This window comes from Prorops nasuta, unplaced genomic scaffold (assembly GCF_024137725.1).
Source record: "Prorops nasuta isolate Cenicafe-Biocafe unplaced genomic scaffold, Cenicafe_Pnas_1.2 PNAS00032, whole genome shotgun sequence".
Classification (NCBI taxonomy): Eukaryota; Metazoa; Arthropoda; class Insecta; order Hymenoptera; family Bethylidae; genus Prorops; species Prorops nasuta.
This window is the reverse complement of record NW_027116829.1, coordinates 64652-92288: the sequence shown is the minus strand read 5'-3', so window position 1 is coordinate 92288 and position 27637 is coordinate 64652. Positions and strand designations below refer to the sequence as shown.

Below are 27637 nucleotides of genomic sequence, written 5' to 3'. Positions count from 1 at the left end.
GTTATATACTCGCTCATATGCTGCAGCTGGCTCTGAAATGACGAGAGCCCGCCCGCGCCTCCAGCAATTGTCACTGAAATAGTTTGGACGTTTCCAGAATAAGCCATCTATATACATGCACACACTACGCGCTGCATTCATTCGATAACAAGTTCAAAGCAAAGTGAAATTCTCCGCAGCTCACACTCAACGATCGAGCTATTGTATCAAGGTCATCTCGCCGCGCATAAACTCGGTGAGTCTCGCGAGGGTAGTCTATAATTTGCTTTCTATTTTTCTCTCTTTTACATATATATATATATATATATATACCGCACAGTACGTGTTATAATTTTTCAAGTTGAGAAGGAAAACATTCGTATATCTATATTATATTCGTTGGTCGCCGCGCGCGCCACATTGGTTGGATTAAAAATCTAACGGGGTCCAGCATTTTACGAAGAGTCATCCCTTTTGAGACTGACGAATTTCTGATCGATGAAACTTTTAATTTGCAATAAAGGATCGTAATATGCGCGAATCAGCTCTCTGCAGCTTCCATTGAAATTTGTAGCATTGATCGAGATCGCGATGCATATGAGAAACGTTTGAGAAAACATTAGGACTGCTGGTTTGTATCGACACGTGTTCGATAGATAGGTAAGAAATTTGTATCGGTGTTCGGCACGAGCAGACGAGCAGCATCCGTGCGCGTGCGTCCATTGAAAACAGGTAAAGATCACTTTCGCTGACCGCCGCGAGCGCGCTCTCTCTCTCCCTATCTATACTATATGTATATCCCCCCGCGTGCATGCCGCCCCGCGCGAGTCGATCGTGACTTGCATAACCTCTGTGTGGCAAGTCTTATGTATATACATATATATATACTTGGGTGCGTATACGCACGCGACGCGACATTAAATTCTTTCTACTCTTTTCTTCGCGCAGCCTCGCCAGCCCGGAATCATTCTCATTCCGGTCCCCACTCGCTCACTTTCATCTATACGCTCGACTTATTGCGCTTAGCTATCAGCCGACCGACCCGGCCCGGGCGATCTCTATCTCACTCCCACGACGTATAACAACAACATGTGAATATTTCGCTGAAAATCTTATGCAGTATATTATGCAAGACAATGCCTGGACTTTGATCTCGCTTCGTTTCGCTTTACCCAAACTCGACCTTCTTAATTAGATGCTCGTGTTAAACGATTCTTAATTCTCCATACGTTTACGGCTCCACTCCATTTCGCAACTCGCCAATTCTTTCTTTCATTAATATTAATTTACCGTTGGATGCAAATATTTTAAATATGATTATTAAAATTGTGTTTTTCTATATAAGCAAACAGATAATAGTTTATCAAGAATTTGTCTCTCTCTCTCTCTGCAATTATAATTCTTATAGAATATATATTACTCCTTAAAAGTGTGTCTCATGCATTTATATATGCGTATGAAAGAAACAATTAGTTTTCACAGTAAAAGTATATATACATATGGACTTGCAAGAATTCTATTGAACAAATAAATTCAGAGCTCGCAGCTATCGAAGGACATACCTATATACCTGTACGAATCTGCAGACTGCGCGCGCGCGGGCGACAAGACGATCAAAGTTTTAGATTCGCTCCGTGCACCGTGGATCCTACAGAAATCGCGATAAATCAGGCTCAAAGATAACAAGATGCAGCTACGCATATATACATACGTTTTAAATGTCAAAGACAAACGAGCAAATAAACGAGACATTTTACCCAGCAGAGATATCGCACGTTGCATCAAGATTATCGCGATTAAGGACAAAAGCTGGGCAGCCTGCACTTTTTATCTGCCGAGCAAGCCGTGTGCGCGCCCAAATTTACGTAAAAATAAACAAAGATTTTTTTTTTTATCGAAACAAAGCATGCCTTATGGTAGAAAATTGTTTATTTCGTAAGAGAGCAAAAGGAAAAACACACGTACGTCTCGTTGGCTGATTACAAACGCGCCTATATCTCTCTATATTATTGGCTAATCTGACAATTTTTCTTATGTATATGCAGCCTGTATATATACATGTATATAAATTTGGAAAAGTTATTTCTGCCAATTTTAGCGATAAGATGGGAATTCCTGGGGTCCGGTTGTGCCGCCAGTTGCTCGTAAACGTGATTATTGTGCGACGCGTCGTATGTACGTGCAGTTGAGTGTTTTCTCGTAAGAGCTGAAGACAGAGCTAGCGAAGCACGCATAACGCATGACGTAATGATCGAGCGAAAGACCGATTTCACTCGGTTCAATAGCTGCTGCATGTATGCGTTACTTTAGCACTGCTCTCTTTTACTCAAAACGACCATTTTTCTTCGCGCGATCCATGCATCAGTCTCTCCTCCCTATATACTTTATTATTTTAATGTTTGACACACAATCCTTTGGTACTCCCACTCAGCCGCCGTTTTTATAATATTTCATTCCTTTTTTCGCTTTTATCGATCGCAAACATATCTTATATCACACCCTGCAATCTCTTCAAATCAGACATTTCTTTAAAGGATTAGGATGCCATTCAGTCTATTCGTGACATTCGGAAACTTTTCTCTTTCTTGCGTATCAAGAAACAAGGCTATAAAAGTTACGTGGAATCTTTTCTGAGAGTGCTCTTTCAATTTCACGTTTAAACTGGCGCGCTTTTCGCGGAGCTTCGTAAATTTAATTTTCCCGCCATGAAATGGCGGGATCGGCTCGTGTGCGCGCGCAGCGTTAAAATGGCCCATTACTTCTTTATTCGCGTTTCTTTTACGATGAAACCTCGAAGAATAATTAGTTCCTCGCGGCATGGGGAAAGGATGGGGGCATTTAAGTAATGGATAACGCAAAAGAAGAGTTTGTGCGGTTAAATGATGAGTGATTTCGACGTTAAAAAGAGTGGGGGTCGAGAAGAGGGAGTATAGCCCGTTGAGTAAGACCAGTTGGAATCTGGTTGGCCGGTTGACCGCTGGATGACGCTAGTTTCAAGTGTCGAGTGGCGTCTGCAGCGGAGCGTCCTTGTACTGCCTCGTAGTTTGCCGTTCGTTCCGGCGTGATGTTCAGAGTTTCGGAACGTGAGATTTCCTTGCGACTTGCGTCCGCGTTGAGGACTGAGGAGTGAGGAGTGCGAGGACCGAGGACGGCAGAGCAGAGCGCAATTTTGGAAGACGCGGAAGAACAGGAGGGGACAACCAGCACTAGGAATACCAGAGGTAGAAGAGGAGAGGAGGTGGAGGAGTATATGCATGGAACATTTTGAGGAAGAGGGAACGGAGAGTGTCGGTAGCGACAGCAGCCAACGAGCTGAGGCAGACAAGCAGACAGGTTAGGAAAGTGGAAGGAGAGACGAAAGCCGGTGGTAGGAGAGAGAGAGAGAGAGAGAGAGAGAGAGAGAGAAGGATAGAAAATGGAATTGTGCGGGGTAGGGCGGTACTGAGAACCGCGTCAACGAAAATCCGCCGGCTGAATAGACCGTACTAAAAGGCGGAGACCGCCAGTCGAGCGCGACCGCGTGCACGGGGAACTAGTGTGCGTAAACCCAACGACCGAATTCTGTGCCTTCTTCCGCGAATCAAGCGATAAACTTCGAGAGAGAGAGAGAGAGAGAGAGAGAGAGAGAATTGACGCCCGAGGGGCCAAACGTCAAGCGCGACCGGCTCGACGGAGCAAAAGAGCCAAGTCAAGTTTGGAGGGAAGACCGGGAACTGGGAAGTGAGCCAAGTCAACGATTTTCAGCTTACGGATAGACAAGCCCGAGGCAAGAGAAGCGACTTTGCATCGTACTAGACGGTCCGAGAGCTTTATGTGCGCGAGCAGGTGACAGGAACAGGTGGTGTTAACGCGGTGAGAGCTGTTCCCGAGGGAAGGCTGAGTTCCAAGCGGGTAAAAAGCAGGAAAAGCAGGTGGGTGTAGTCATCCCCTCTCCCATAGGTTTTTCTGCATGTTTGCGCACGGAAGCCTTCCGCTCGTTCTCACTTATCATATAGTATAGCAGTGCTCAGTACCGGCTTTTGAGGTTAGGAAATAACCGATCGATTACCTTAACGACCTCGCGGCGTCTACAGCTCTCTAGCTATCCTTTATCGCCTCGCGTGATTACCATCGTTCTTTCTCGACTGAGTTTTTGACACGTGGAAGGATCAAACTATTCGTATAGGAAATGGGCGAGACACGAGCAAAAGACGTGGCAGAGAGGGCGTATTTTTACCGATAGAGAGAGAGAGAGAGGGTGGCTGGCTGGCTGGCTGGCTCATTGGTTGCTCGCTAACCTAACCTCAAATGCGTCCAGCTTTTAACCAAAAGAGAGTACATATCTTGTTACTCTCTCTCTCTCTCACTCTCCCTTTTCTCGGTCCGTGCCTTGGTGGTTATTCAGCTGCAATAAGCCGAAACCCAGTGACCGACCCTAACCTCCAATTCTGTGAAAAAGGCTTTTCTCTTCTGCCATGTTTTTCTTGAAATGTCAGCTCGACAGAGCAAGTGTATAGGTAGTCGAAAAATAAAGTAAAGCCTCGCTCAACGGTTTATCTTCCCACAGATATCGCAGCTAAAGAAGTATTTCGGATTTGCTGGATTCCAGAGAAACTGTGATACTCGCTAGTTACAGAAATAACAGCTAGTAACGAGAAACGAGAAGTTGTGTCCTATAACACGGCTATAGCGTTTGCTTTCAAGGTTTTCGCGGCCGCCAACCGTTTCTCGGAGATATTGAGTCAAGGGCATGGCGAACAGCTTGAAAACCGTTATTAAACCTGTTTTCCTACAGATATTCATCATTGTTCTACTCTGTTTGTATATAAGAATTCGGGAAGTTTATAAACGGAAGGAAAGCAAACGTTTGAAATTGTTTCTCGCTCTAGAGAAGACGGTGTTTTTCGTCAACGAAATCTACACTCGCGCTTTAGCTTGGACCAAACCGTTTGTTTACCATGCTGCCGCGGAATCCACGAAATTCTACCGAAACTCGGTTATGCCCGTAATCAGTATTTTCTTTCGCAGCGTCCTCGTGTCTTATCGTGTGATCCTAAATATACTCGTTCCCCCTCTCTTTCTCGCGTGTGTATCGTTTCCACCCTATCCTTTCAACCCGCGCGCCTCTAATAAAATATTCCAAACTCGTTCTCAATCCGTAAGCAATACACATGCAACACAGTTTTCTAATATTTATTTACATCCGGGTAAGAAAATAAATGCCTCTTAATGAATTATCCGCGGTTCTGATTTTTCTCTCGGAGCAAGATTCGCGCTGTTACGGCTCCTTTCGTATATCTAGCATAGTATACATATATCTCTCAATTAATTTGACCAAAGTCGGTCTATTATATTTGTATTCAGTTCCGCCATGTCTCGCGCTTCCGGCAAATGCTGTACTGCACTTTCTCTCCGCTCGTCTTGGGTTCATTGACGCTTTTTATTTCATTATTTGCCTGACCGATCTTTCCAAATCATGGCCGGACAAATCTTTGATCGCGCGCCATTATCACGAGCAATGACTTTTTCAACCTCTATCAACAGTCTATTATCCCCCGTAATTAAAGAAAATAATTAACGAAACGATTGCACGTAATTGGAAACTGTTTGTAGGAATCATGGGGCGAAAGTTATTTATACGCGGGAAAAATTGCAGAGAAAGAGATTTTTCGCATTTCTGCTCCCTTCTTCCTTTTTCGCTTTTCCGTCCCTCTCTCTCTCTCTCTCTCTCTCTCTTTACAGGTTAAAACGATAAGACGGTCGATAAGTCTTTCTTCACTGACGAAACGACACACACTTTTGGACAAAGCTTATCGCGATGGATACACATGCAGCAATCGTGTTAATCCCGCGTCCAACGTTATTACTATTACGCGTCTCGCACGATTTATAAGCGCAATAACAACTGGTCCGCAACTTTCATTCTTCGTAATTTCCTGATTAAGTGTACTTTTATTATGCAAATGCAAAGTCTTCCGCGTAAAATATTAATGGAAAATGAATAATTTCTCTCTCTCTCTCTCTCTCTCTCTCTCTCTACTCTGTCTTAATTATGTCATGTCTGCCGGCTCGGCGCGTCGATGGTGACGAGGCTGAATTCCCGCTAATGATTTCTCAGCTGCTCTTTCCCCACCCCTCTCTCCCATGAATCAATGAAAATAATTCATCTTTGGAATTTGTTTCTCGTCGAGCCTCCGATTCAGCGCTCTACAACGAGAAACATTTGTCGCGAAAAGGCGTCAGCGAGGGGAGGGAATGAAAAAAACAAGAAGAAAAAGAAAGAAAGATCGATACGAAAGGGACCTCGCTCGGTCACGATAGCCGATTATAAATAATACACGCAATGTGAGAAACCAAGCGAGTGCGTGCAGCATTATGTGCCTAACCTTGCTGAAACACGTGCTTTCCAAGAAATATTCCCTATTTACCTAATTCGTGCCGTGATATCGAGAGAGAGAGAGACCCTTTAATCAACGCTCCGAACTCGTCTCTTTTTGGCATGGAAGCTCAATCATCGTTTGTATTGCTCAATGATTGTTGCTGTAATTAAAAAGAACGTATGCTCCATGCAGTATTAAAGTTTTAACTCTTTCTCATGAGCAGACGAGCGAGAGCTTGACACATTCGATTCCGCAAAGATTTAATTTTTCCCTTTTTTATCACTGGGGGGCATGATTCAACAAATATTACCCGGTAAATTAGTCTCTTAATTTACATGATTATTCCAGCCTACGACAACCGCACACACATAAAGCACTAGTTTTCTTTTCTTTTCGAGTATATATATATATATATATATATAGTGAATTACGAAAGGCAAAGTTTTTCGCGGACAACGAGTCCTTTTCGATGGGATTTGAAAGAATGTTTAGAAAGTAATTGATCGACTGTACTTTAATATATACCGCGAAGCATTATTCATAGATGAAATATTGCACACAAGTTACTTTTTTTCTTCTTCGTTTTTTGGGACACTTGATTCAGAGAACATTGGATGGAGGTGCATATATGGCACGGCGCAGGTAAGTATATGTAGAGTCGATCTACATATATATCCAGTCATATACGATATAACTCTTAATAAGCGAAGCGAAATTCTTTAACTTTATCGCCGCGGACGGACGCATATATATATAGATAGGAACTCTCTCTCTCTCTCTCTCTCTCTCGTAGCAAAAACGAGAAAGTATATATTCTCCGCCGCATGTAACAACGTACGTACCGCAGTGTTCGAGGATGGTGCTGCTTACCACCCACGAGAGAATCTGTTGAGAGTGAGTTAAAAATAAGTGGATGGGATGATGATGATGTGTATGAAATAATCGATCGGTCGATTACGCATCTCGCCTGAGGAGCAAAGAAACGCTTGAATATTTTTTACATGGACGGTGAGAGAGAGAGAGAGAAATTTGTGTCTCGGTGCAGAAATTGTGTGCAAGAAGCGGTTGGAAAATCTTATAGCGAGGAAACATAGTGTCCATATATGTATAATGATAGAATACGTTTGATGATGGTGCTGCTTGCACGAAATTTCGTGAAAAGTGAGTCGAGGATAATACGAATGGAGATGGGACGGGTAAGGCGGAATAATCGATGGATCATCACATCGATCCGCGGATTACGTTAACCGCTGGTGTAATCGATCCCAGCTACGTAAGCGCAGCGGCTATTTGGTAACTTTCTCGCAGCATTGCTGCTCCCTGATAGAATCCAGCGGCCAGCGTCAGCAAGCAAAAGGCCCCCTTTGCACCATATCTTCTCTCTATTCCCAGCTCCTCCTCCTCGAGAGTCTTCACCTTTCTTTCGCCGAAGCACAGGCCTATAGGGCACCTTACGCAATCCCTGTAATCGACCCGATGTGCCACGGTGAAATTCGTGTCTCGATCATTCCGGCTCCATGACCGAAATACCTTCTCGAAAAATCAACCAATCGCGCAATTGAATAAAATCTAACATTCTTTTCCTTGCTTGCTCTCTTCCTGCTTTTCTCAAAATCACTCCTCATTCCTTCAACACTTTTCCTCCTTTTCCTTTTTAGTGCACCCACTGGATCATCGGATTAGAAAACGTATATATACTGCACGCGCGCGCACGCTCGCTCGCTCGCTCGCATCTTCGTCCTCGGCGTGAAGCGTACACATTGCACGATATTATTGAGAGGCGCATACATAGCCGAAAGCATCGGGAACACAAGCCTACTTTTTTTTACTATTTCTCTTGGCGAATTACGAGCAATCAAGACCACTTTGTTATGTGACTGTATATATAAATGTGATTATTGCACGAGAACTTGATCTCGGCATGGAGATTCAGGAAAGTCTGGCGCGTCCAGTTCTTTTTTCTTCTACTTGTACATGTATATGTATAATCTTTTATACGCGTTGCGATATTAAAGGTTTTTTGCTTCTTCGACAAGTGTTTACTATTTTATACGCATATATTTCTACAGAGATTTATACTAGTTTATTGCGCGTCGCTTGATTTTCTCTATAATGGAAAATTATATGTTATCGTAGGAAGGTTGTCGAAGAAGAGGATAGTTGACGGGTCTATAGTTTGAGCAAACTTGTTTGTAAACTGTCGTGTCTTATGGTCTCGTCAATACAGTATATCGGGCCACTTTTTAGCGCACCACCTCTCAATATCATCGAAGATTGTTGGTTAAACCGGCATATATACGCATATAGAGCGACGCGTGACAAGGAAACAGTTTGGTTGCAGGATATGAGGCTGTGCGCTCGTATGTACGTACCGTGGTGTACTCGCACAATTGGTTATAGCCGCGTACGGCGCGGCGCTACGACGCGAGGCGACGCGACGCGAGGCGACGCGAGGCGTTCTCAATGAAGCTGGTCGAGAAACTTTAGGTGTCGGCCGTCAAAGCTAGAGGGAACCGTTAACTTGGCGTGACAGTGTCCTCGAGAGCGCGTCTATACTTTACACATGTGCACAGAGACAGACAAACAGCCTAGTGCACGCAGAAATGTGTTTTACATGGAATATCTCATTGTAGCAAGCTTCCAGCCGTAAATGTAAAATCTCGTATGTTTCAGCTATTGCATGCGCATCGAGAGACCAATTGGCAGGCACTGTATCAATCGGTACTTTTCTCCACCATTGCGTGGAAGGTACCTTTGCCTGAATTTCTATATCGCATATAGCGCTTTTCTTGCGTATCCGGTCAGCGGTAACCGGTCTCGCGAGCGCTCGCGTCTCTCGAGCCTCCCTCCGACTCTCCAAGAGAATTACCAATGAAATTCGTCGCGATGACTTCATTTTTAATTTAATGTATGTTATTAACATTATTCAATGTTTACTGCGTCTTTTTACTCTCCATTTTTTATGGTAATAATAAATCAATATTGTTGGAGCAGTCGCGATTACGTCAAGAATCGCGTTATGCAAAAATTGTGCATTGAAAATGAGTTTTTCTCACCTTTACTTTTTCTCTCTCCACTTTTTTTCTTAACTCTGACAGTATGGGAGCTCCTTCTATTTGTCAATCCATTAAATTTGCACATAATATATTCGCAATAGACCAGCAATTTTCTCCTCGCTGGTAGCACTGCGAAATGTTAAACCATACATATATATATATATATGTTAGTTCCCAGAACACCGTGTCTTTATTATTCGATATAATTGCTAATTGTTTGCTCAGTGAATTTTCTTGTAGCCAATCGAAGAATCGTTGCGACGTGCGACGTGTAAAATTGATGCTTGGTAAAGGTCGGTCTTCCGTGCGTGCGTGCATGCGTGTGTGTAAAAGGAATAAGCTCCAATTTTAATGTAACGTTTGTATGAAAACTGAATAATTTCTTTCTGTTGCAGAAATCAGTCAAGATGACAAGTATAGTGGCGGATTTGGTGCACAGTTACAGGGACCTTATGGATAATCGATCCGGTAAGCATCTACTTTCTAAAGCTTCTTCAAAACGTTCAATACTAATATGCTTACAAACGTTTCTCTCCTGTGGCCAACCAATGCCTATGTGTATACACTAAACATTACTCTGGTAGAAAAGACACCTTCTTTCAAACGTTTATACTCCATTTTTTTCATATATACATACATAATCTGATATATCCCCATCACTCGTTCGTCCAAGTATTATACAACACCCAAAAGACTCTGGAATAGCTGGTAAAAAAAAAACGGAAACGTAATATGTATCTAAGAGTATCTTGGAGGACGAGAAGAAGAAGTATTTATTAAGCGTTTTTCTTATAAGCAAATTAAAGATCATTTTATTAATTTTCCTTACATGTTTTATCGACTGCTCTCTCTCTCTCTCTCTCTCTCTCTCTCTCTCTCTCTCTCTCTTAATTATACTTTCATAGGTGAAAAACTGAATAAAAACGTAGTACATCGATGGGGCCATTTTTGAAACATATGGAGGATCAATTGAGTTTTCATTGCAGCGAGTCAAGTCATTGCAATATTAAATATATGCTGCTTATCGCCCGACGAAATGATCAAGTGACAGCGTGGCGGAGAGTATCGTGGGCTGTATAAATTTCACGAAACCAATTGGGAATATCGAGAGGAAGGATTGGAAAGTGATCGGTCACACAGGAAATATCTTCAAGAATGGAAATCACATTCCTTTTGCTGGATTTCGTAAATATTTCTGTGGTCCAGCCAGCTTCTCCTTCTGTGTTTGTTTATACAATTGTCAGAGGCCCGAGACACTTTTGGCTTTATAACGGCATGCGTGTGTGTGTGTGTAACTCGGACGTCCATAAAGCGTGTTGCACAAGCCAAAGAGTTGGTTTGTCCCCTTTGGGCAAGATTTGTTCACCATTGATATTTTTCGGTCGGAGCGTCATTGGTACTCGTAGCGCGCTCGCTCACCGTCGAGTCGAAAGTATTATACGTGCTGGTATTCTCTCGTCTAACTCCAAGTCCTTGACCCTCGGAGCTCTAACGGCGTCTGGGAATCCCAGTTTTTTCTTTGACAAATAAATGGTGCTGCAATCGAATTCATTGGAATCGTAGAAAGAAAGATTCATCGAGCATGTGTATATGTATATATATATAGCAGTGCGGTATATGGCAATCGGGCAATTAAGAGTAAAATTTCATTTGGGACGACGGAAGGCGCTAGGCTGTGTGCGTGGAAAAACAAGCGTTTCAATCGTCTCGAAGAATGTCGCTCCGATAATAAAGATGCAGCATCATCATAAGGCCGACTTTAATGGTCGAGCGAGCCGACCGACCCATCGTCCTTTCATGCTCGCACATGCCGCGCTCTCTGCCAGCCCTAGAATCTTATTAGATTTCCGAAAAACTTGTGCCGCGCGTGCAACTCCACTTTCCTTTCCATCATGAATGATTTAGCACCGAGTCCACTTGAAAACTTTATCCTGGCCCGGGCTGGCTCCTCCGAATCCTCATATTATTTACAATTAAAATGATTTTTCCTCTCTCGGCGAATACATGTATATGTACGCAGAGTCTGAGCAGTGATCAATGTCTCGGGTGGGGGGAGAGAATAAGGATTACTGCAGAAATTCTGATGGTCGTTGAATATAGTTGAGTGATTGGGAGGAAGGCTGAAACTCTCGAGGAGTATGTGGTAAAGAGTGAAAAATGGAAGGGGTGGTGGCGTTTGTTTAATCGATGCTGGATTGGTCGGCGAGGAAATAATCGATGATACGAAAGGAGGTTGTTGCTGTTGCTTCGTTCGGATATGGGGGCGTGAAAGTGTTACGGGCCAAAAAAGCAAGGCGCATGCCAAATTAGAAAGGTGTTACTGTCAGCATTGTGCGTGCGTGCGTGCGTGCGTGCGTGTTGCGACAGGCAGGGCCGCGCCGGACACAAGCGCGCGCGCGCGCGCGCCATCCTCTTTCCCTCTCTGTGTATATACATATATCATGTATGTAGACGCCTGTGCAGACCGCAAAACTATATATTCATCCGACACTTGATCACGGATCCGAGAGATTATCATCGCGAGTATACGCTACCGATGTGCATGCGTATTATTGCAACAAATTATCCTTCGTCCATTCCGACAACTCGAATTTAAATCCTCCCGTGCGTACGAAATTCCACTGCGCATTCTTCTCTCGGAATCAAATTTACTCCACTTTGCACAGACCAATCGTCGTACAGACATCAGAGTTTCTGGCGATTGCGACATCAACCGACTGTTTCAAATTATTATTTTTTCTTTCATTGTGCTTGTACAAGAGTATATATATATACAGAGTATAGCAATGGTATATCGCTGCTATTCGAGGCTGCTTTTACAATTAATTTCTTGCGAGATGCATGAATTTGTCAATTGTCCACGATTGAGAATGATCGTTGTTTCGAATCCCTTTTTATAACAATTATATACCTATATCGATCGATTCGGGTCCGTCGCGGGAATAAAATGATATAGAATTGTATATAGAGTTGGCGCGCGTCGATTGCGATTCATCGGTTGTTTGAAAGGACGCGATCGAGAGGTGGCCAGCAGTCAATGGAATATAATTTAGTGTACTCGCGGGGGAGCATGGTCGTTTATGTATAGCACGCGTTAGGATATACATATGTGTGTGTGTGTGTGTGTGTGTTCGGGGCCAAACTACCACTATTATACACTTCGTCATTAGCAATCGGGGGGCATCTTGAAGGCTGCACGCGCAACTATTTGCGAAAAGAAGAAATTTGTTGCTCGGAAAAAGCTGTATAGTGGCTCCGCTCTATAGTAAACAGTCTCTGTGTGCTCTCTTTTATCGTACTACAGGTACTATTGAATCAGGGAGAGTGAGAGAGAGGGAAGAGCCACTCGATTCTCTCGACTCTCCTCGCTCGTACGCGGTGCATGCCATTCGTATATACAATTGTTACTTGTTTTTCACGTGCTATGCGAAACGTGCGATTAGTTTCGTCGCTTGTAGCAATTTAGCAGAGCAGCTTAAGAACCATTTGGCTGCAATTCGAGCGATAAATCAAGCTAAACGGCTCTTTGGCTAATCAAGCGGGACTTTAAATGGGAAATCGCGCGAGCTATTGGAATATTCGCGAGACTTTTGGAAGAAATTTATTTGTTGCACCAGTGAGCAATAGACAGACATTGCATTAATGTTCTTTTACTGCTTCTTGCGCAAGTTTCATAAGAGCCGAGGAGGGAGAGGCATTTCGCGAAGGATTCCGTGCGGGATTTTTCACTTTCGTGCGTGCAACACGTGAGGAGGATTATCGATTTAATAGCGGCTCGCGGCATGTGTGTGCCGGACCGTATATATACTTTCGTTAATCGTATATATAGGCAATAGATACACGTTGAGACGGCCCATTTTAAACCGTCCCTCGCGCGATCCCCTTTATATACCTATACCTATCCTTTCCTTCTTCCGCTCTACGATATATTCCTAGGGGGGGGGGGGGGGGGGGTGTGGTACCTTCACCCCGAAATAATTCCTCAGCAGCTCGAGCGTCTCTCCAAAGACTTGACTCGACTCGGATCCCGCGTCACCCGTAAATCACATCTCGAGAGAATCGCTGCTCGTTATTAATGCAAATCGGTCGTCGTTGGACAAACGTCACGTTTCTTTACCCAATTGTGGAACAACCGATGCTTATCCTGCAATTACCTTCGAAATGGACGACTATAATGTCATCGCTTGTATTTTACAGTGGAATAAATCAATTGGAAACATGAACTTTTTATTCTTTCAGGATGATGATTGCATTAAAATTTAAGAGTGCAATAATAAGGAGGGAAGGTATGGTTTAGAGAGAGAGAGAGAGAGAGAGAGAGAGAGAGAGTCGGGCAAAGCCAATAGGCAAGAGGAAGAGGGGGCACACGTACGTTCGCTCTACCCGCACCTTTACAGCTTTTCCCATAAAACCTTGCCATAAGGTAGCTTTTCTCTGTCCCGAGGAGGAGGATCGCCAATGAATATTTCATGGCTTTGCTATATAGATTTCGCACGAGAGGCAACACGGATCGAGCGACACTTGGACGGACGAACGGACGGACAATATCTGTATATGTGTACCGTATCGGCAGCACGCGTATTCCTTCAAAAGCCTTTTTACACAATGACACGTTGGGCGAACAGATCGCTTTATTGAAACATTGATGTTTGGATGGAGCAAGCACCAAATTGCTCCATCGATTGGATAATTCGTGCGCGGGCTTTTGGTGCAAACTTTTTCCTACTTTTCTTCCCCGCTGAAATTCATCGTAGACGCGATGACAGGGGAAAAAATGGTCGAGTTGGTAATGGAAAATCAATCGTGTGACATTTCTCCATCATGTATGTATGCATCGTCAAGTTTGTACTATATTACCTTGCGTCCAGGTGGTTTTTCGTCTTACCTATATATATATATATATATATATATATATGGTATAATAACTCGGTGGGGAGGGTTTCCCCCATGTGCACGGAGGGCTGGTCGGCCACCAACTTGCGCGCATGTACGCGCTCGTCTGCCAGTAGACCGTGTAGACTGCGTAAAAGGGGTCGGAAGAGGGCAATTTAGCGGAAGGACTGCTCTCTCTCTCTCTCCCTCTCTGTCGCTCCTTCATAACCAACCTGCTTGCCCCCCCCCCCCCCCCTGAGTTTTCCCACTGGGGCAAAAACGCATGCATGCACGCGTACCTACCTTGAAAAGTAATATATTACCTATATATCCTGGCGCCTCTCTCTCTCCCTCTCAACCTCCCCCCCCCCCCCAACGCAAGCTCAACACCAGATGAGATCCTCACGCGTTATCCTTCGAGACTCATTTTCAACTAATTATCATGTTTTAGGCACGTTGAGAATTGAACGGCGGCGTCTTCCCTCCTTCTGCAGCCAAGTCAGTTGAATGGAGAAAAATATACAAGCGACCTTTTGACAAAGCTGCAGTCTTTTCGATTTTAACGAATTTTCCAGTATTTTCTCTCTCTCTCTCTCTCTCTCCTATTCTTGGCAATTGCTACCTACTTTCTTACGTTCACCAAGTTTTTCGATATAGAAAGTACAATTTTGCGAATAGATGAAACTACCAGCCAGTCATGCAGCCGCACGAGAGCGCTCGCTCTGTGTATTCGATTCCTCGCCAATGCATCTGACCCAATTAAGCCAAACTTTGAAAGCTCCTTCTTCTTTATAGAAGCTCATCTTTCTTCTGCTGCTTCCTCTATCAATCTGCTACTTTTCTGTTTATCAATCAAACTGACTCCACAAACTTTATTTCTTCTCTTTTTCTTTTCATATATATATATATATATATATATCTTTCACTGAAATTTTCACCACTCTTCTCTCTATTTTTATAGCAATTTCTTTCGTTGCTTTATTCAACAATAACAGCAACGACACACACACACACACACAAGGGAATATCGTCCAATAGGTGCGCAGATTATATCCTTCTTAGCTCCGGTGTTTCTCCCCTTCGATCGACTCTCATTGTTTCAACGAGGGGGATGTGAAAGGAGTAGGGCAGTAAGGCGAATATTGCTAGATGGTTGATTTGTTCTTTACGGCGCGGGGCGCGACTGGTGCGTCCGGGATTGATTTGCATCACGTCACGAATACTCGCAATGTCGTCATTTGGGAGGTTTGACGCGCCGCGGGCGGTCGCGAATCCCTCGAGTACACACCGGCGAGAGGTGGGCGGGCGGGCTGCAAGCTTGCACAACTCGAGGATCACTCGAGCACAGTGCATGCGGCGCTCGTATGTATATATATATACGTATGTACTCGCCGCTCGGCCCACATTCTCTCTCCCTCTCTCGAAATTGCAAAATGCGCCAATTGAGATTCGTCCAAGAGCAAGTAGCGAGCTTGATGCTCTTTTTCAAGCCCGACTGCCATCAATCTCAAGTGTTAATTTCAATGAGAAAACTATACATGTATTTCAACAAACAATCGCTTCCTTCCTTGTCATATTTCGTATTGCCCCCGTACGAATCTTTAAATTGTTTATTATATTTTTTTACTTGTGCATGCATGTGTGTGGAGACAAATGCTGGGTATATTCGAAGGATCATTTGACATCCTTCTCTTACAAAAGTCAAAGTCTCTCTTTTGAATTGTTAATTGAAAATGGTGCATTCCCTCAGCAGATTTCTCGACGCAGCATGTAGCAGCGGCAAAATATATGGAAGAGGAAGGAATGGAGATTTATATAGGGTCGGGCAGTTTTCCACTCTTAATTTTCACACTGACGAGATCCGATGGACGCGTCTTCTTGCTTTTTATAGAATTTCCGCATGATTATTCGCCCGTGGCATCATCCTCTTTTGTTCGTCGACGGCGCTGCATGCAGGATATATCGGATCGGGGACACGCCAGCCAACTCGCCGGCGCTAGATCCGTTCTTCGAAAGACTCGAGTCACCGAGCGCATTTCGCGAGCCTCCCTCCTCCTCCTCTTCTTCTTACCTCTAGTTTCGTCTTGGTCGATTGGCAAAAAATGCAAGTTTGACCCGAGGAAGCAGTATACGAGATAAAGAAATGTTGAATACATTGGACACTGACGATACTTTTGCCCGCACTTTAATATATTGTTTCTTGCTTTCAGATCCCAGGGTAAACGATTGGGCGATGATGAGCAGCCCTTTTCCCACCCTGGCGATATGTTTGTCGTACGCGTACTTCAGCAAGGTTCTGGGGCCAAGGCTGATGGAAAACAGAAAGCCCTTCGACCTTAGGAGGATCTTAATCTTTTATAACCTTATACAGACCCTCTTTTCCACGTGGATCTTTTACGAGGTTGGTCTCACTCACTTACTTAGCATTCTACCACATTTCATCCTTTCCTCTCACACCCTCCATGCACATATACATTGCATTTTATTCCTCTGTCATCGTAGCCTCCCCCCTCTTACACTCAAGCCCCTCTCTATTATTCTAACATTTCTATAACGTGCTGCGTAGCGCCAGGACTAAACGACAGACTTGCAACTTTTAACGAGGATCGGCAAAATAGTGTTTCGAGCTGTAGCGATTGTTTTCTCAAAGAAAGAAGAAATTATACCACCTGTTCCAGATGAATCTGCGAAAAAGCAATTCTTGCCGGTCGTTCGGTCGAAGCTTCATTAATAATGCCACGAAGCTAAAGCGAGATCGATGCTTTCCATCCACAAGCTCTGCGTGGATAAACCATGAGGATTTCGGCATTGTAAATTTATGCGTGCTTTTGCGGGACTTTGGCAGTGAAAAATTCACACGAGTCCTCGCGATGGACCATTCCTTCATAACGTTCCTCTCTTCCTTCCTTATCCCACGTGTCTCCAAATGAATTAACCGAAAACATTTGGTACACACGGGACTATAATTTACTCTCAACTTCTTTCAACCAACGTAATTTTTTTTCATTAATTTTTCCTATACTCTACCCTCACCTACCCTACTCCCTGTGAATTTTCCACACTCGCCGCATGCCTCATCGCGGTACAATACTAAAGAGTAACACGCGCATGTATATGGCAAATGATCAGTTTTACATGGCGCGTAGGGATTGTGTAGCACTCGTAAAATTAAAGTCTTATGAAATTGATGAAATAATTTGGGATGAAAATTCTGTCAAGATTTCGCTCTACGGGGGTGGGTGGATGAACGTATACGTTAATGAGGGGGTGTGCGCAGTTGTGCGTTTCACTTTCGGGTGGAAGGTCGTGAAACGCACAAACAGTGAAGCATATATAAAAATGAATAAACTCGAGAGAGCTTAGTATGATACTTGGACGCAACGTTTCCACGATGCACGGCTGAGAATGAGCGTGCGTGTGCGATCATGAGATATGCTGCATGGCTCTCATATCGAATTCCGATTATATTTCGTGCTGCTTGCTTGGTATGGCTCGTGGCTTTTGCTGCAATACAGTTATAAAGCGAGTCTCCTCCATGCATCTGCATGACATCCTGTCCACGTCTACCCCGGCTCCTACTTAACATTCGATAAGAAATTTCATTGAGAAAAATAGTTGCTTAGTTACTCGACTACGACACACACACACACTCGTCTTTGCTCTCTTCCTCCTATTTACTTAACATTTATTTACACTGCACGAGACACACTCTCTCCCCTCGCGCATACTCTCTCTCTCTCTCTCTCTCTCTCTCTCTCTCTCTCTCTCTCTCTAGATGTACATATAACAACGCATTATTTAAATCAATTAAATTTTAGTAAAATAATGAAGGTACTGTTTTAAACAGCAATACACGGATGACGATGATAATAGCTTACTATAATAATCTTTTAGACGGTGATGAAAAATTGCTTCTCTTTAGATAGGCTTCTTATCGAAATCTTGTAATCGATCTTACGTAAAAACCAGTTGGGAAAAATGATGCCCTGTAAAGATTAAAACCAGGTAGAATCTTCACGAATAAAAGTCAGACGGTTTTAGATTCGGTGAATCTCGATAAAAAGTCTACCAGCACTTTACCAACAACGCACAAGATTACGTAAATTTTCACATTTAAAGATAAATGCCATATTACCGGTGTTATATGGTTGAGAAACGATCGAGTAAAGTCGATACAGTCAGGTATATCACATGTGGGAGCCGCCGGGGGTCTCGAGGTGTGCATGCGTTTTATAAAATAAATAAATTGAATTTCTTATTACTTTTAGAGCCAAGGAGAAGAATGATATACGTGTAGCATTACCCAAGTCGTTAAAAATAAGGAGTCTAAACAGTACAGAGTGTATGTACAATGTGTATATGAATGGAGGGCCGAGTTTACTGGAGAAAAGTTCCAAGTGGGACGTCGTATGTACAAGTGCTTCTGTTATATCGGGCCTGCCTCTCGTGTCTTATCAAGCAGCAAAAAGTCAGCAGATTTCGTGCCAAGATAATCATTATTAAATTGTATACATATATATATATATATACGAGAGAGGCTTATACAAAACCCTATTTCTAATAAAATTCCTTTATTTGGTACAGGCAATCGATAAAAATGCGGAAATATCGTTATAAACGATTACAATATAAAAGGCCATTATTTTCTTATCCATATCGAAAAGATTAAGAATAAGTCGATGTAGCCTGACTTTGAAACTATATATGTATAATCATTAAAGGACATACGGTGTTATGTATATACATATATTAGAGGGAATCACATATCTCAACACCTTTCCTCCGACAATTGTCTCACCGCACAATCTCTATTCCATTCTATAATAATTTTATCGATGGCAAAGTTTAATGAAATATTTCTATATAGTATTTTTAACGATTATCCGTATATCGATCGTTACACATGCATGTACGCCGTTGATTCAATCTTACGATTAAAAGAAGCCGATGTGTGAAAAGTTTTGGGAGTATCGCTGAAATTGCCTGTGCGGCAATTCCGGTGCGCATCCTGATGTTCGAGCAAGAGATTTCGAGCTTTTTTCCGAAAGTAACAAGTTGATCGCGCGAAACGATCGTGCGTTGATGGAACTGGAAATTTAATCAGGAACGAGACGATACCACATCCGTTCTGTCAACCCTCCATCAAAATGCCTTTAATTAAATTTTCACGAAACGCAGCGTCATGTGCTTCCGTCATATAAGTTTATTACAATTCCCCTCTCCGCGGTTAAACTTTCTTTCCCAATTCCTCCTCCCCCTCCTATAATAGATATATATATATATATATATATATACTTTTAAAAATCATCACTCTGCACGCGTAATAGGAAAGATGTATATTCCACTAAAATTAACAGGGGGAAAAGCTCTTATTTTACAGCCATTTTTTTCTTTCTTTTTTCTTTGTAACAACGCGAGAGAGTTGAACCGATTAATTACAAGAGCCCCCAATAATGCCCCCGGCTGGCTCCCACATTGCTGGTGCAGTAGAGGTTGTGTGTGTGTGTGTGTGTAGGAAAGAAAAACACAATTAACCGTTATCATATTTCTAAACGAAAATAAGCTCATCTTTACGTATACCGGGTGCAGCTCCCATTAACTCTGTTGTACCAACTTTATAAATTTACCGTGCAACGTACACGTTATGTAAAAGAAGCTGACGCGGATATCCGGAAGTGGTATATACTTGACATTTTAATTGGACGATAGCGTATCGTTTAGAAATTGTTCTTGTGCTCGCTCGCGCGCGCTACAATGAGGAGTGGAGAGAGGAGCAGCTGATACGCGAGGCGGGGGCGACACTGTTTGCTGCAGGAGGGACTCTAGATTTTTTATTATATGCATATATATACATATATACACACGATTGCGAGAGGCTTTTAAAAGTTGAGCCGAGACGACGAAAGAAAAGCGGATGGTTAAAAAAACTGATGGGACAAGTGTATTAGCATGCGCAGACATGTGGGTTTTTGTCTATATCTTGTTGGCGAGATTATTAATGATTTGTGTCGCAGCGCAGAGCAGCACGGCTCCTCTGGATCCGTGGACGACGCGACGCGGCTACAGAGAAGGAGAGAGCGCGAGAAACACACACACGCAACAGAGCTATATACCTACGTGTATATACTACGTAGCTCTAGCTCCGCTCTACCTCCTTTCTCACTTTGCCATCTTTTATATTATCCGCACATAAATGTTTCAACACGATAAAACTATATACTACCATGCAAATAGACACATCGGCAAGCTTGAGCATTCTTCAATACCGATTATTTCACCAATTGGCGCTCCTCTTCTTCTGGAAAAGCTGACACTGCTCTCTGACGCGAGGACTACATTTCAATCATACGATCGCAATGAAAAAGAGTTTCTTCATAGACACAAGGGAATTGGAATAAAAAATAGCTATATGTACACATATATTCGCGCGCCGCGACTCTCTCGACTTGTTTGTCCCGTATATGGAAAAGGAAAATACTGCACACAGACACCGGAAGCATTTCTTTCAAACGAATTCAGCCTTTTCCCAAATAGAAGCGCAGTTTCGTAATAAATATTATCGCATTGTTTTTATACTTGAAGAGCGCGGCCGCGCGTGCGGGGTCAAAGCTCGTTTACCCCGCTCGCCTCGTCGCGTCATAATATACAAAGTGGCGACGTGCGCATATATAACAATTCTTTGCCACCGTCTTACCGATTGAGATTATCATCGTATACGTATAGCGTCTGAAAAAGCTGACTTAATCAATCGTCTGTGTTTATAAACAAATCATTAACGAGCATGCTTAAAACCGGCGCACACAATACTCAGTTTATTATGTAACAGTACGTAGTTTAATTATGTATACAACGCTTAATTTTATTTGCTGATCAGGTCATTCCCCAACTGGCCCTGATCGCTGCGCGCGCGCACTCGTGTAAAATGAAAAAACTGCCACTTGATCTATTTTTTCTCTCTCTCTCTCTCTTCTCTTTCATAATTATATATGCATATTATTAAATCTGCGAGAACGATCGAGGTTTTTACGTCTCTCAAAGGTATGCATATAATAGCTACATGTATATATTGGTTTAATTCAAGAGAGAGATGAAAGTTTAATCGCACACGCACACGAGAGTTTGATCGTCGAACGATCGGTTTGAATGAAAGAATTGGATTTGTGTGAATTTGTTGCGGGGACGAGCGTAAGAGATGATGAGTCGCGTGCACATGGAGGATGAACCTGATTAGAAACTATGTGCATATGCGTATGTATATGTAGATAAACGCATGTAATGCGAGCACTGGAAGAATATGCTGCTTTGGTAAAAATATGTGACCTTGACATGCACGACTCGTTCGATCATAGCCAAGCTGCTAATATGCTCTCCTATATATATGTAACCAGACGGCCCACGTACGTAACTCGGGCAAAATAGCATATTTAAGGGTATTTAAGAATACCAACTTTATCTCTCAGGGTCGCTCTTATCGCAACTCCTATTTCGCTCGAGACAAATCGAGGATCAATTTTTGTCCAATGAACTTGACACTGCTCCACAACCTGTACCTTATCTTTCCCATCACAGCTACTTTTACCTACACTATTTTATTTATATTTATATATTCTCCTAAAACTTTCGCCTATATAGCTATAATTCTGTCAAAGTATAATCATCTCTCGATATGGATATTTCTTTTATTAAACTCTTTCACGAATATTTTTCTCTTATCGCTACTCGCGGTGACTGTCGCATAGATGTAAAAAAAACGGGAGGGGGGGGGGGGGGGGAGTGGGGAGAAGAAGAAGAAGAAAGGATGGAAAAAAGTGAGATTGTGGCGGGAAAGTTGCGCGTATAGAACTACAAAGTAATTGGAGCACGTTGATGTAAGAGGGATAAAAACGTGTTGTGGATTTTTTCATAAAGAGCAACGACTACGACGGTAGTTTGCCTTTTAGAATTTCATTGGAGGGGGAGGGAGGGCCTTTTCTCGAGCGACGACTTTCAGCGAGCAATCGTGTAATTTAATTGTTATTCTCAATCTACGTCCCAGCTCTCGTCGGATTCCGCGCGATATCGCGTTATGTCAATATTGAATTGCTCGAGGCTAGCTCTCATCTGGGGTGCAGCTTCTTGTCGCAACGCGCTCTCTCGCATCACGTGGACAAACCAAAGGGTAGGTATACATTTGGTCGCGTGACAGGGCTCATTTTTCCTGCACATGCAGCCAGCAGCTCTGTGATCCTTTTACCTTTCTCTATTAATTTCTTCAACGATAAAACATATCTTATTATGGCGCCGCTATATGGTCCGAAAACTCTCTCTCTCTCTCTCTCTCTCTCTCTCTCTCTCTCTCTCTCTCTCTCTCTGTCTCTCTGCTGTCCACTCTCTCGAGAGATCCTCCGCAGGATTTTCTACACGATTAATTTCTTTATCCAAATACTTGTAAAAGACGTCAATTTTTTCGCAGACAGTGGGTACCTTTTAAAAAAGGACTTTATAGCTTCACGCGTTGGAGGGAAATGAAGATATAACGTCGTAGGCTACGTGTACAGTGTTAATTATTGATCTACATATGAAATTCGAGATTGAATCGAGTGGATGGTTGAAAAAGTGACACCGTTTGTGCGTTTTTCATGCGCACGGTAGCTCAATAGTCGTAACCGTTCTACCTTGGACGAGCTGTGCTGTGACCTGGTGCGGTAGTAGCTTCGTGCGGTGCACACGACACAAGTCTACGTCGCGTCGCGTCGCGTCGCGTCGCCTCCATCACGTTTTCGCAAAACACACGCCATTCTATTTGCGAGAGAGCCACTCGTAAAATTTCTCAAACCGGACACACACACGCCGCAACTTGGTTTCACGAACCTCCGCTCGTCACGCCAGGTTCCACAGAATTTCGTTAGCACACTCACCCCCTTATGTCGTTGCTGCTCCCCCCCCCCCCCCCCCCCCCCACTTCCATACTCTCCCCTCACTCTACCTGTGCATTATTTAACCCATTGCTGACCAAGCGCATATTATAGGTAGTATATACCTGTAACGTACGAGACGCTACTGGCACTGCCAATACACAAGTTTACAGATAAATTCGAGGAGTGGGAAAATTATATAGATATATTCACACATATATGTATACTATGTATAAGAACGACACGCGACTTTCCACAATTCTTAATAATCAGTTGTATAGCACAGAGTAATCTCAATCTTTCTTCATCCATTTCATTGTTCCTGCCGATATCTTCATCGAACGAACCTTCGACTCGTATCTAACTTGATTTTTCTTCTTCACAGTACTTGATGAGTGGATGGGCGAGAGGATACAGTTTCCGGTGTCAACCGGTCGACTACTCTACCAGTCCGATGGCCCTCAGAATGGCTAACACGTGTTGGTGGTACTACTTCAGCAAGTTCACCGAATTCTTCGATACAGTAAGTATACACGCGACGCGTACAAGAAAATTATGCAACAAATTTTGTGTCGCGCGCATCACTCATTCCTGCTGGATTTCCTATTTGAACATGCATCGGGGAACGCGTATTTATACCTACAGAGAATTCTTATTATTGTCAGCTTTGGTCACTTTTATTAATTTTATTCCGCAGTCGTAACCCATTAATATTGGCTATTAATTTATTTTTACGTTTTAGGTGTAATTAAGCACACAAACGTTGTTAAAGATTCAGCACTGCGAACGATAAGCACTTTCTCTCCTATGATGAATATTCATAGTTGTTAGTACAGTATTTGAGTAGAATTGGATAATCCGAGGCTTTCTTCTGATAGTTTCTACAATATATATACGTGTGGGTTGAGAGGGCTGAGAGGCTTGAGAGAGAGAGAGAGAGAGAGAGAGAGACGCTCTTTTCCAGCTGCAAAAATAGCTAATCGAGTCAAAGACGTATACTCTTGGGATGGAAACACACAGATAGACAGACAGACCAGTCGAGAGCGTAGACGCGATGCTCGAATTTTTGCTGAAATTTTGCGACCGTTGGTGCTGCTGGTGATTTTGACCCTGCAAAGATTCAACGTTGAATCGAAATTTTAGCCGTACACAAATTAACGCTGTAACTGTAGTCTGACCCACTTCCTCGCCAGCATACTGACTCGCCCGCGACGTCGAAATCAACTGAGCAGAATCACTTACAACATTCTCTCCTGTATTTTACAGCTCTTTTTCATCCTGAGGAAGAAAAATCAGCATGTCTCCACGCTGCACGTGATTCACCATGGCGTGATGCCCTTTTCTGTCTGGATGGGAATGAAATTTGCACCTGGAGGCCACAGCACGTTCTTCGCACTGCTCAACACCTTCGTTCACATCATTATGTATTTTTATTACATGGTCGCGGCCATGGGACCAAAGTACCAAAAGTACATTTGGTGGAAAAAGTATTTGACCACTTTCCAAATGGTAAGGATGATTTTTAACGTTTCGTCCTTTTGATCAGTCATACTTAATCCGTGGATTCAACAGTACAGTAAAATTGTTTCCATCGGTTCGAGATTATTGTAAAATTCATTCTCAAGCTTTATCTATCAATAATATCGCTCTGGTACACTGTCCTCGAAAAGTTTATTCGCTTTATTGCTCTTCGGCATTCTCTCGAGCCAGAGTTTGACATATAGCGCGTTAAAAATTACTTTATTACATGAGATTTTATATTAGCAACTGTTGGCTAAAGCGTACCTCTCGTGCGTTCGACGACGAGAGCGATTTTAAATGTTTATCAGGCTTTTATCGAGGGTCTCTCTCTCTCTGTCTCTCTCTCACACCCTAGCCTTACCGCTGACCCCACAAGCATTGACGCGACATCTACGTGCGTGTCGCGTCAGCTTCTCTACACACGTTTGATAAAACAAGAAACTGTATTTTTAGGTCCAGTTTGTTATGATCATGACCCACCAGTTCCAATTGCTGTTCACGGAATGCGATTACCCTCGCAGCTTCATGATATGGATTGGATTGCACGGCGTTCTCTTCTTGGGTCTCTTCTCCGACTTTTACAAAACCAAATATACCTCCAAGTGTGGAAAGCCTGGCAGAAAGAGCGAGAAGAATGGGAAAAATGGATTCTGCATGGCGGTTTTGGATGATACGCAGCCGAAACAGAATGGAATTTCGTCGTACGCCACCATCTACAATAAGGAATATAACAGCTGCTACAGCAACGGCACGAATAACGGCTACGTGGCGAATAACAATACGGAGAAGAAGTTGGCTTAGACTGGGGCGAGAAGCCTCTGCGAGGCTGAGACTCTTGGACTCGCGTGTTATGTCTCTCATTTCGTCTCTCGCGTATATTCACAGCTCTCCTGGTCTCGCGGGCCCCTCCGCGTCTCTCCTCTATTCCGGTCAATGTGTCAAGCTGGCCTGTGCTTTCCACAATTAATCTTTCTTACTACATAATATATCGATCCTTATAGCTGTGTCTGGATCGCGTCCGGAGCGTTCGATCATTGTATCCAGCCAATGGAAATGCCATACAGGCCTTGAGAACAGATCATCGGGACATCACGGTCTATCAGGCTGGTGCCTGATAACAATTATTTCCCCGTGTCTTTCGTTTCAAGCTTCGAAGCTGGGCTGGTCTCTACGATTCGTCATGATAGATTTATCGATCCACACCTTTTAACATGGATCATCGAGCACAGAGCTTGTGGATTAGTTTGACCGTTTAACGTGGGGCTGATCGAAATCCTCTCCGACTGGTTCGAACATTTTATCAGGTCGAACAAGGGCATGTATTAGGCCGGTACCAGTACTCTCATCCTAGTTATTCAAGATGGACCGAGCTAGATTTCTCTACGAGCGCGCGCCCCCATCCGAGTCATCGAAATAGGATTGCCCTTTCTTTACACGACAGATCTTTAACTAGGGAATTAGGGGCTGGCACCTGCGTGCCACCTTTCTCCTGATATATGCCGATCAGGCTCTGCTCTATAATACGCAAGATGACGGCATAATGAGATAGCTTGTAAGATAGTCAGTAAGATCTGTTTTATTCTGTACAAAGAGTCGTCGGCGAGACGAACTCAATGGTCAGTTTGACCGAGCTATGTGTTGCATAAGGATGCTAGGGTAGCATCGAGATTCGACGAGGCTCGTTAATCGTTGCCTCGCTTCGAACCGAATAGCTCGTCGACGACTTTGACGGATCTTAAGGATTTCGGGAAGGAATTTACGCACAATGAAACAAGAGGTAGGGGCAGAAACAGAAGTAGGAGAACGTCGCGCGTTGTCGAGTCTTTCTAGTAAGCTTTACCGAGGAAACCGTATAGAAAGCTATTATTGTATGCCTTCAATCGACGTGCGTGTATTCCTGAAAGTATGTCTGTTGCGTATAGTTGCGTATGCCGCTTGTGTGTACGATTGTATAAAAAGGTAGCGTGTGTTTTGAAAGTGGATTAGCGATTGTTGCACGCGATTACGTGGCATTTCTAGGCCCGGGGCACGTTTGAACTTTTCCGATCGTCATATGGCGCTGTCTGTCTCTTTTTTGCCCAAATTGTGTTCAAAAGCTTTGGTGTTCGTAGACCTTTAAGCGTTTCTTCATTTTTCCAAATTATCATGCAAATACAGCGACATGGATAGGAAAGTGATACGGGAGCTTTTGATCGCACTTCTCGAGAAACGAGACCGACTACTGACAGTCTCTTGAGCCCAGTCAAGATCTATCGTATCTATCGTGTCTCTCTCTCTCTCTCTTTCTTTCCATGAATTTGTAAAAATCACCGAAAAGCAAAAAGTCGAATGTAAATTACTCCATTTGTGTAGGCACGCAGTGAAAGGGAAAATGTGTCGGGATGATAGAATAACGCAAATATTTGTACGCTTCCTATTTTGATTAACGTTTTATTTATGACTCGAAGGTAATAAAATTTTCATGACAAAGTATCCCATTGTATAAACTGAACTGAACCTAATCTATTTTTACAACGGGAATGGGTCTATACTTTAGAGAAATAAAAAAGCTGCTATAAATTTATACCACATTTTACAAGTCTTTATTATTAGGGAGGTACGAATATGTCGAAATGACACACCAAGTTTTCGTAACATTATGCGAGATAGTGCACGTTGTGTGGAATATATAATTCTCTACGGGAGAAGGCAATTGTTGTTGAGCCTCAAATCATTTATCGATATTAATTTAGGGCCATGCGTATTCATTAATCGAGTACGCTATCGAAGATTTTCAATTGTTTTTGGCTATACTTAAAGATGGATTAAACATTAGCTCCGAAAATTCGTCGAACAATGAAATGAAATAAGTAATGCGATCTCCTGTTTGATATGTTTTTAAGCCATGTAAATTTATTATAATGATTTTGATAATATACACAAGAAATTGATTAAATTATTTAAATTATTAAATTTA

The 27637-nt window shown here is 43.0% G+C and overlaps 1 protein-coding gene across 4 annotated transcripts; it reads left to right on the top strand.

Annotated features, from left to right (window-relative positions):
• Positions 1-162: 162 nt before the first annotated feature.
• Positions 163-27637, top strand: LOC136783132 (very long chain fatty acid elongase 7-like). 4 transcript variants are annotated; one of them, XM_066742997.1, is made up of 6 exons: positions 163-235; positions 9790-9862; positions 16477-16667; positions 23546-23683; positions 24427-24669; positions 25135-27637. In XM_066742997.1, exons 2-6 carry the CDS (start codon positions 9802-9804, stop codon positions 25480-25482), a joined length of 981 nt encoding a protein of 326 aa, XP_066599094.1. In that variant the 5' UTR covers positions 163-235; positions 9790-9801; the 3' UTR covers positions 25483-27637. The 4 variants fall into 4 exon arrangements, with proteins under 4 accessions (XP_066599094.1, XP_066599096.1, XP_066599093.1 ...); XM_066742999.1 differs by lacking the exon at positions 163-235 and adding an exon at positions 3049-3200; XM_066742996.1 differs by lacking the exon at positions 163-235 and adding an exon at positions 3230-3312.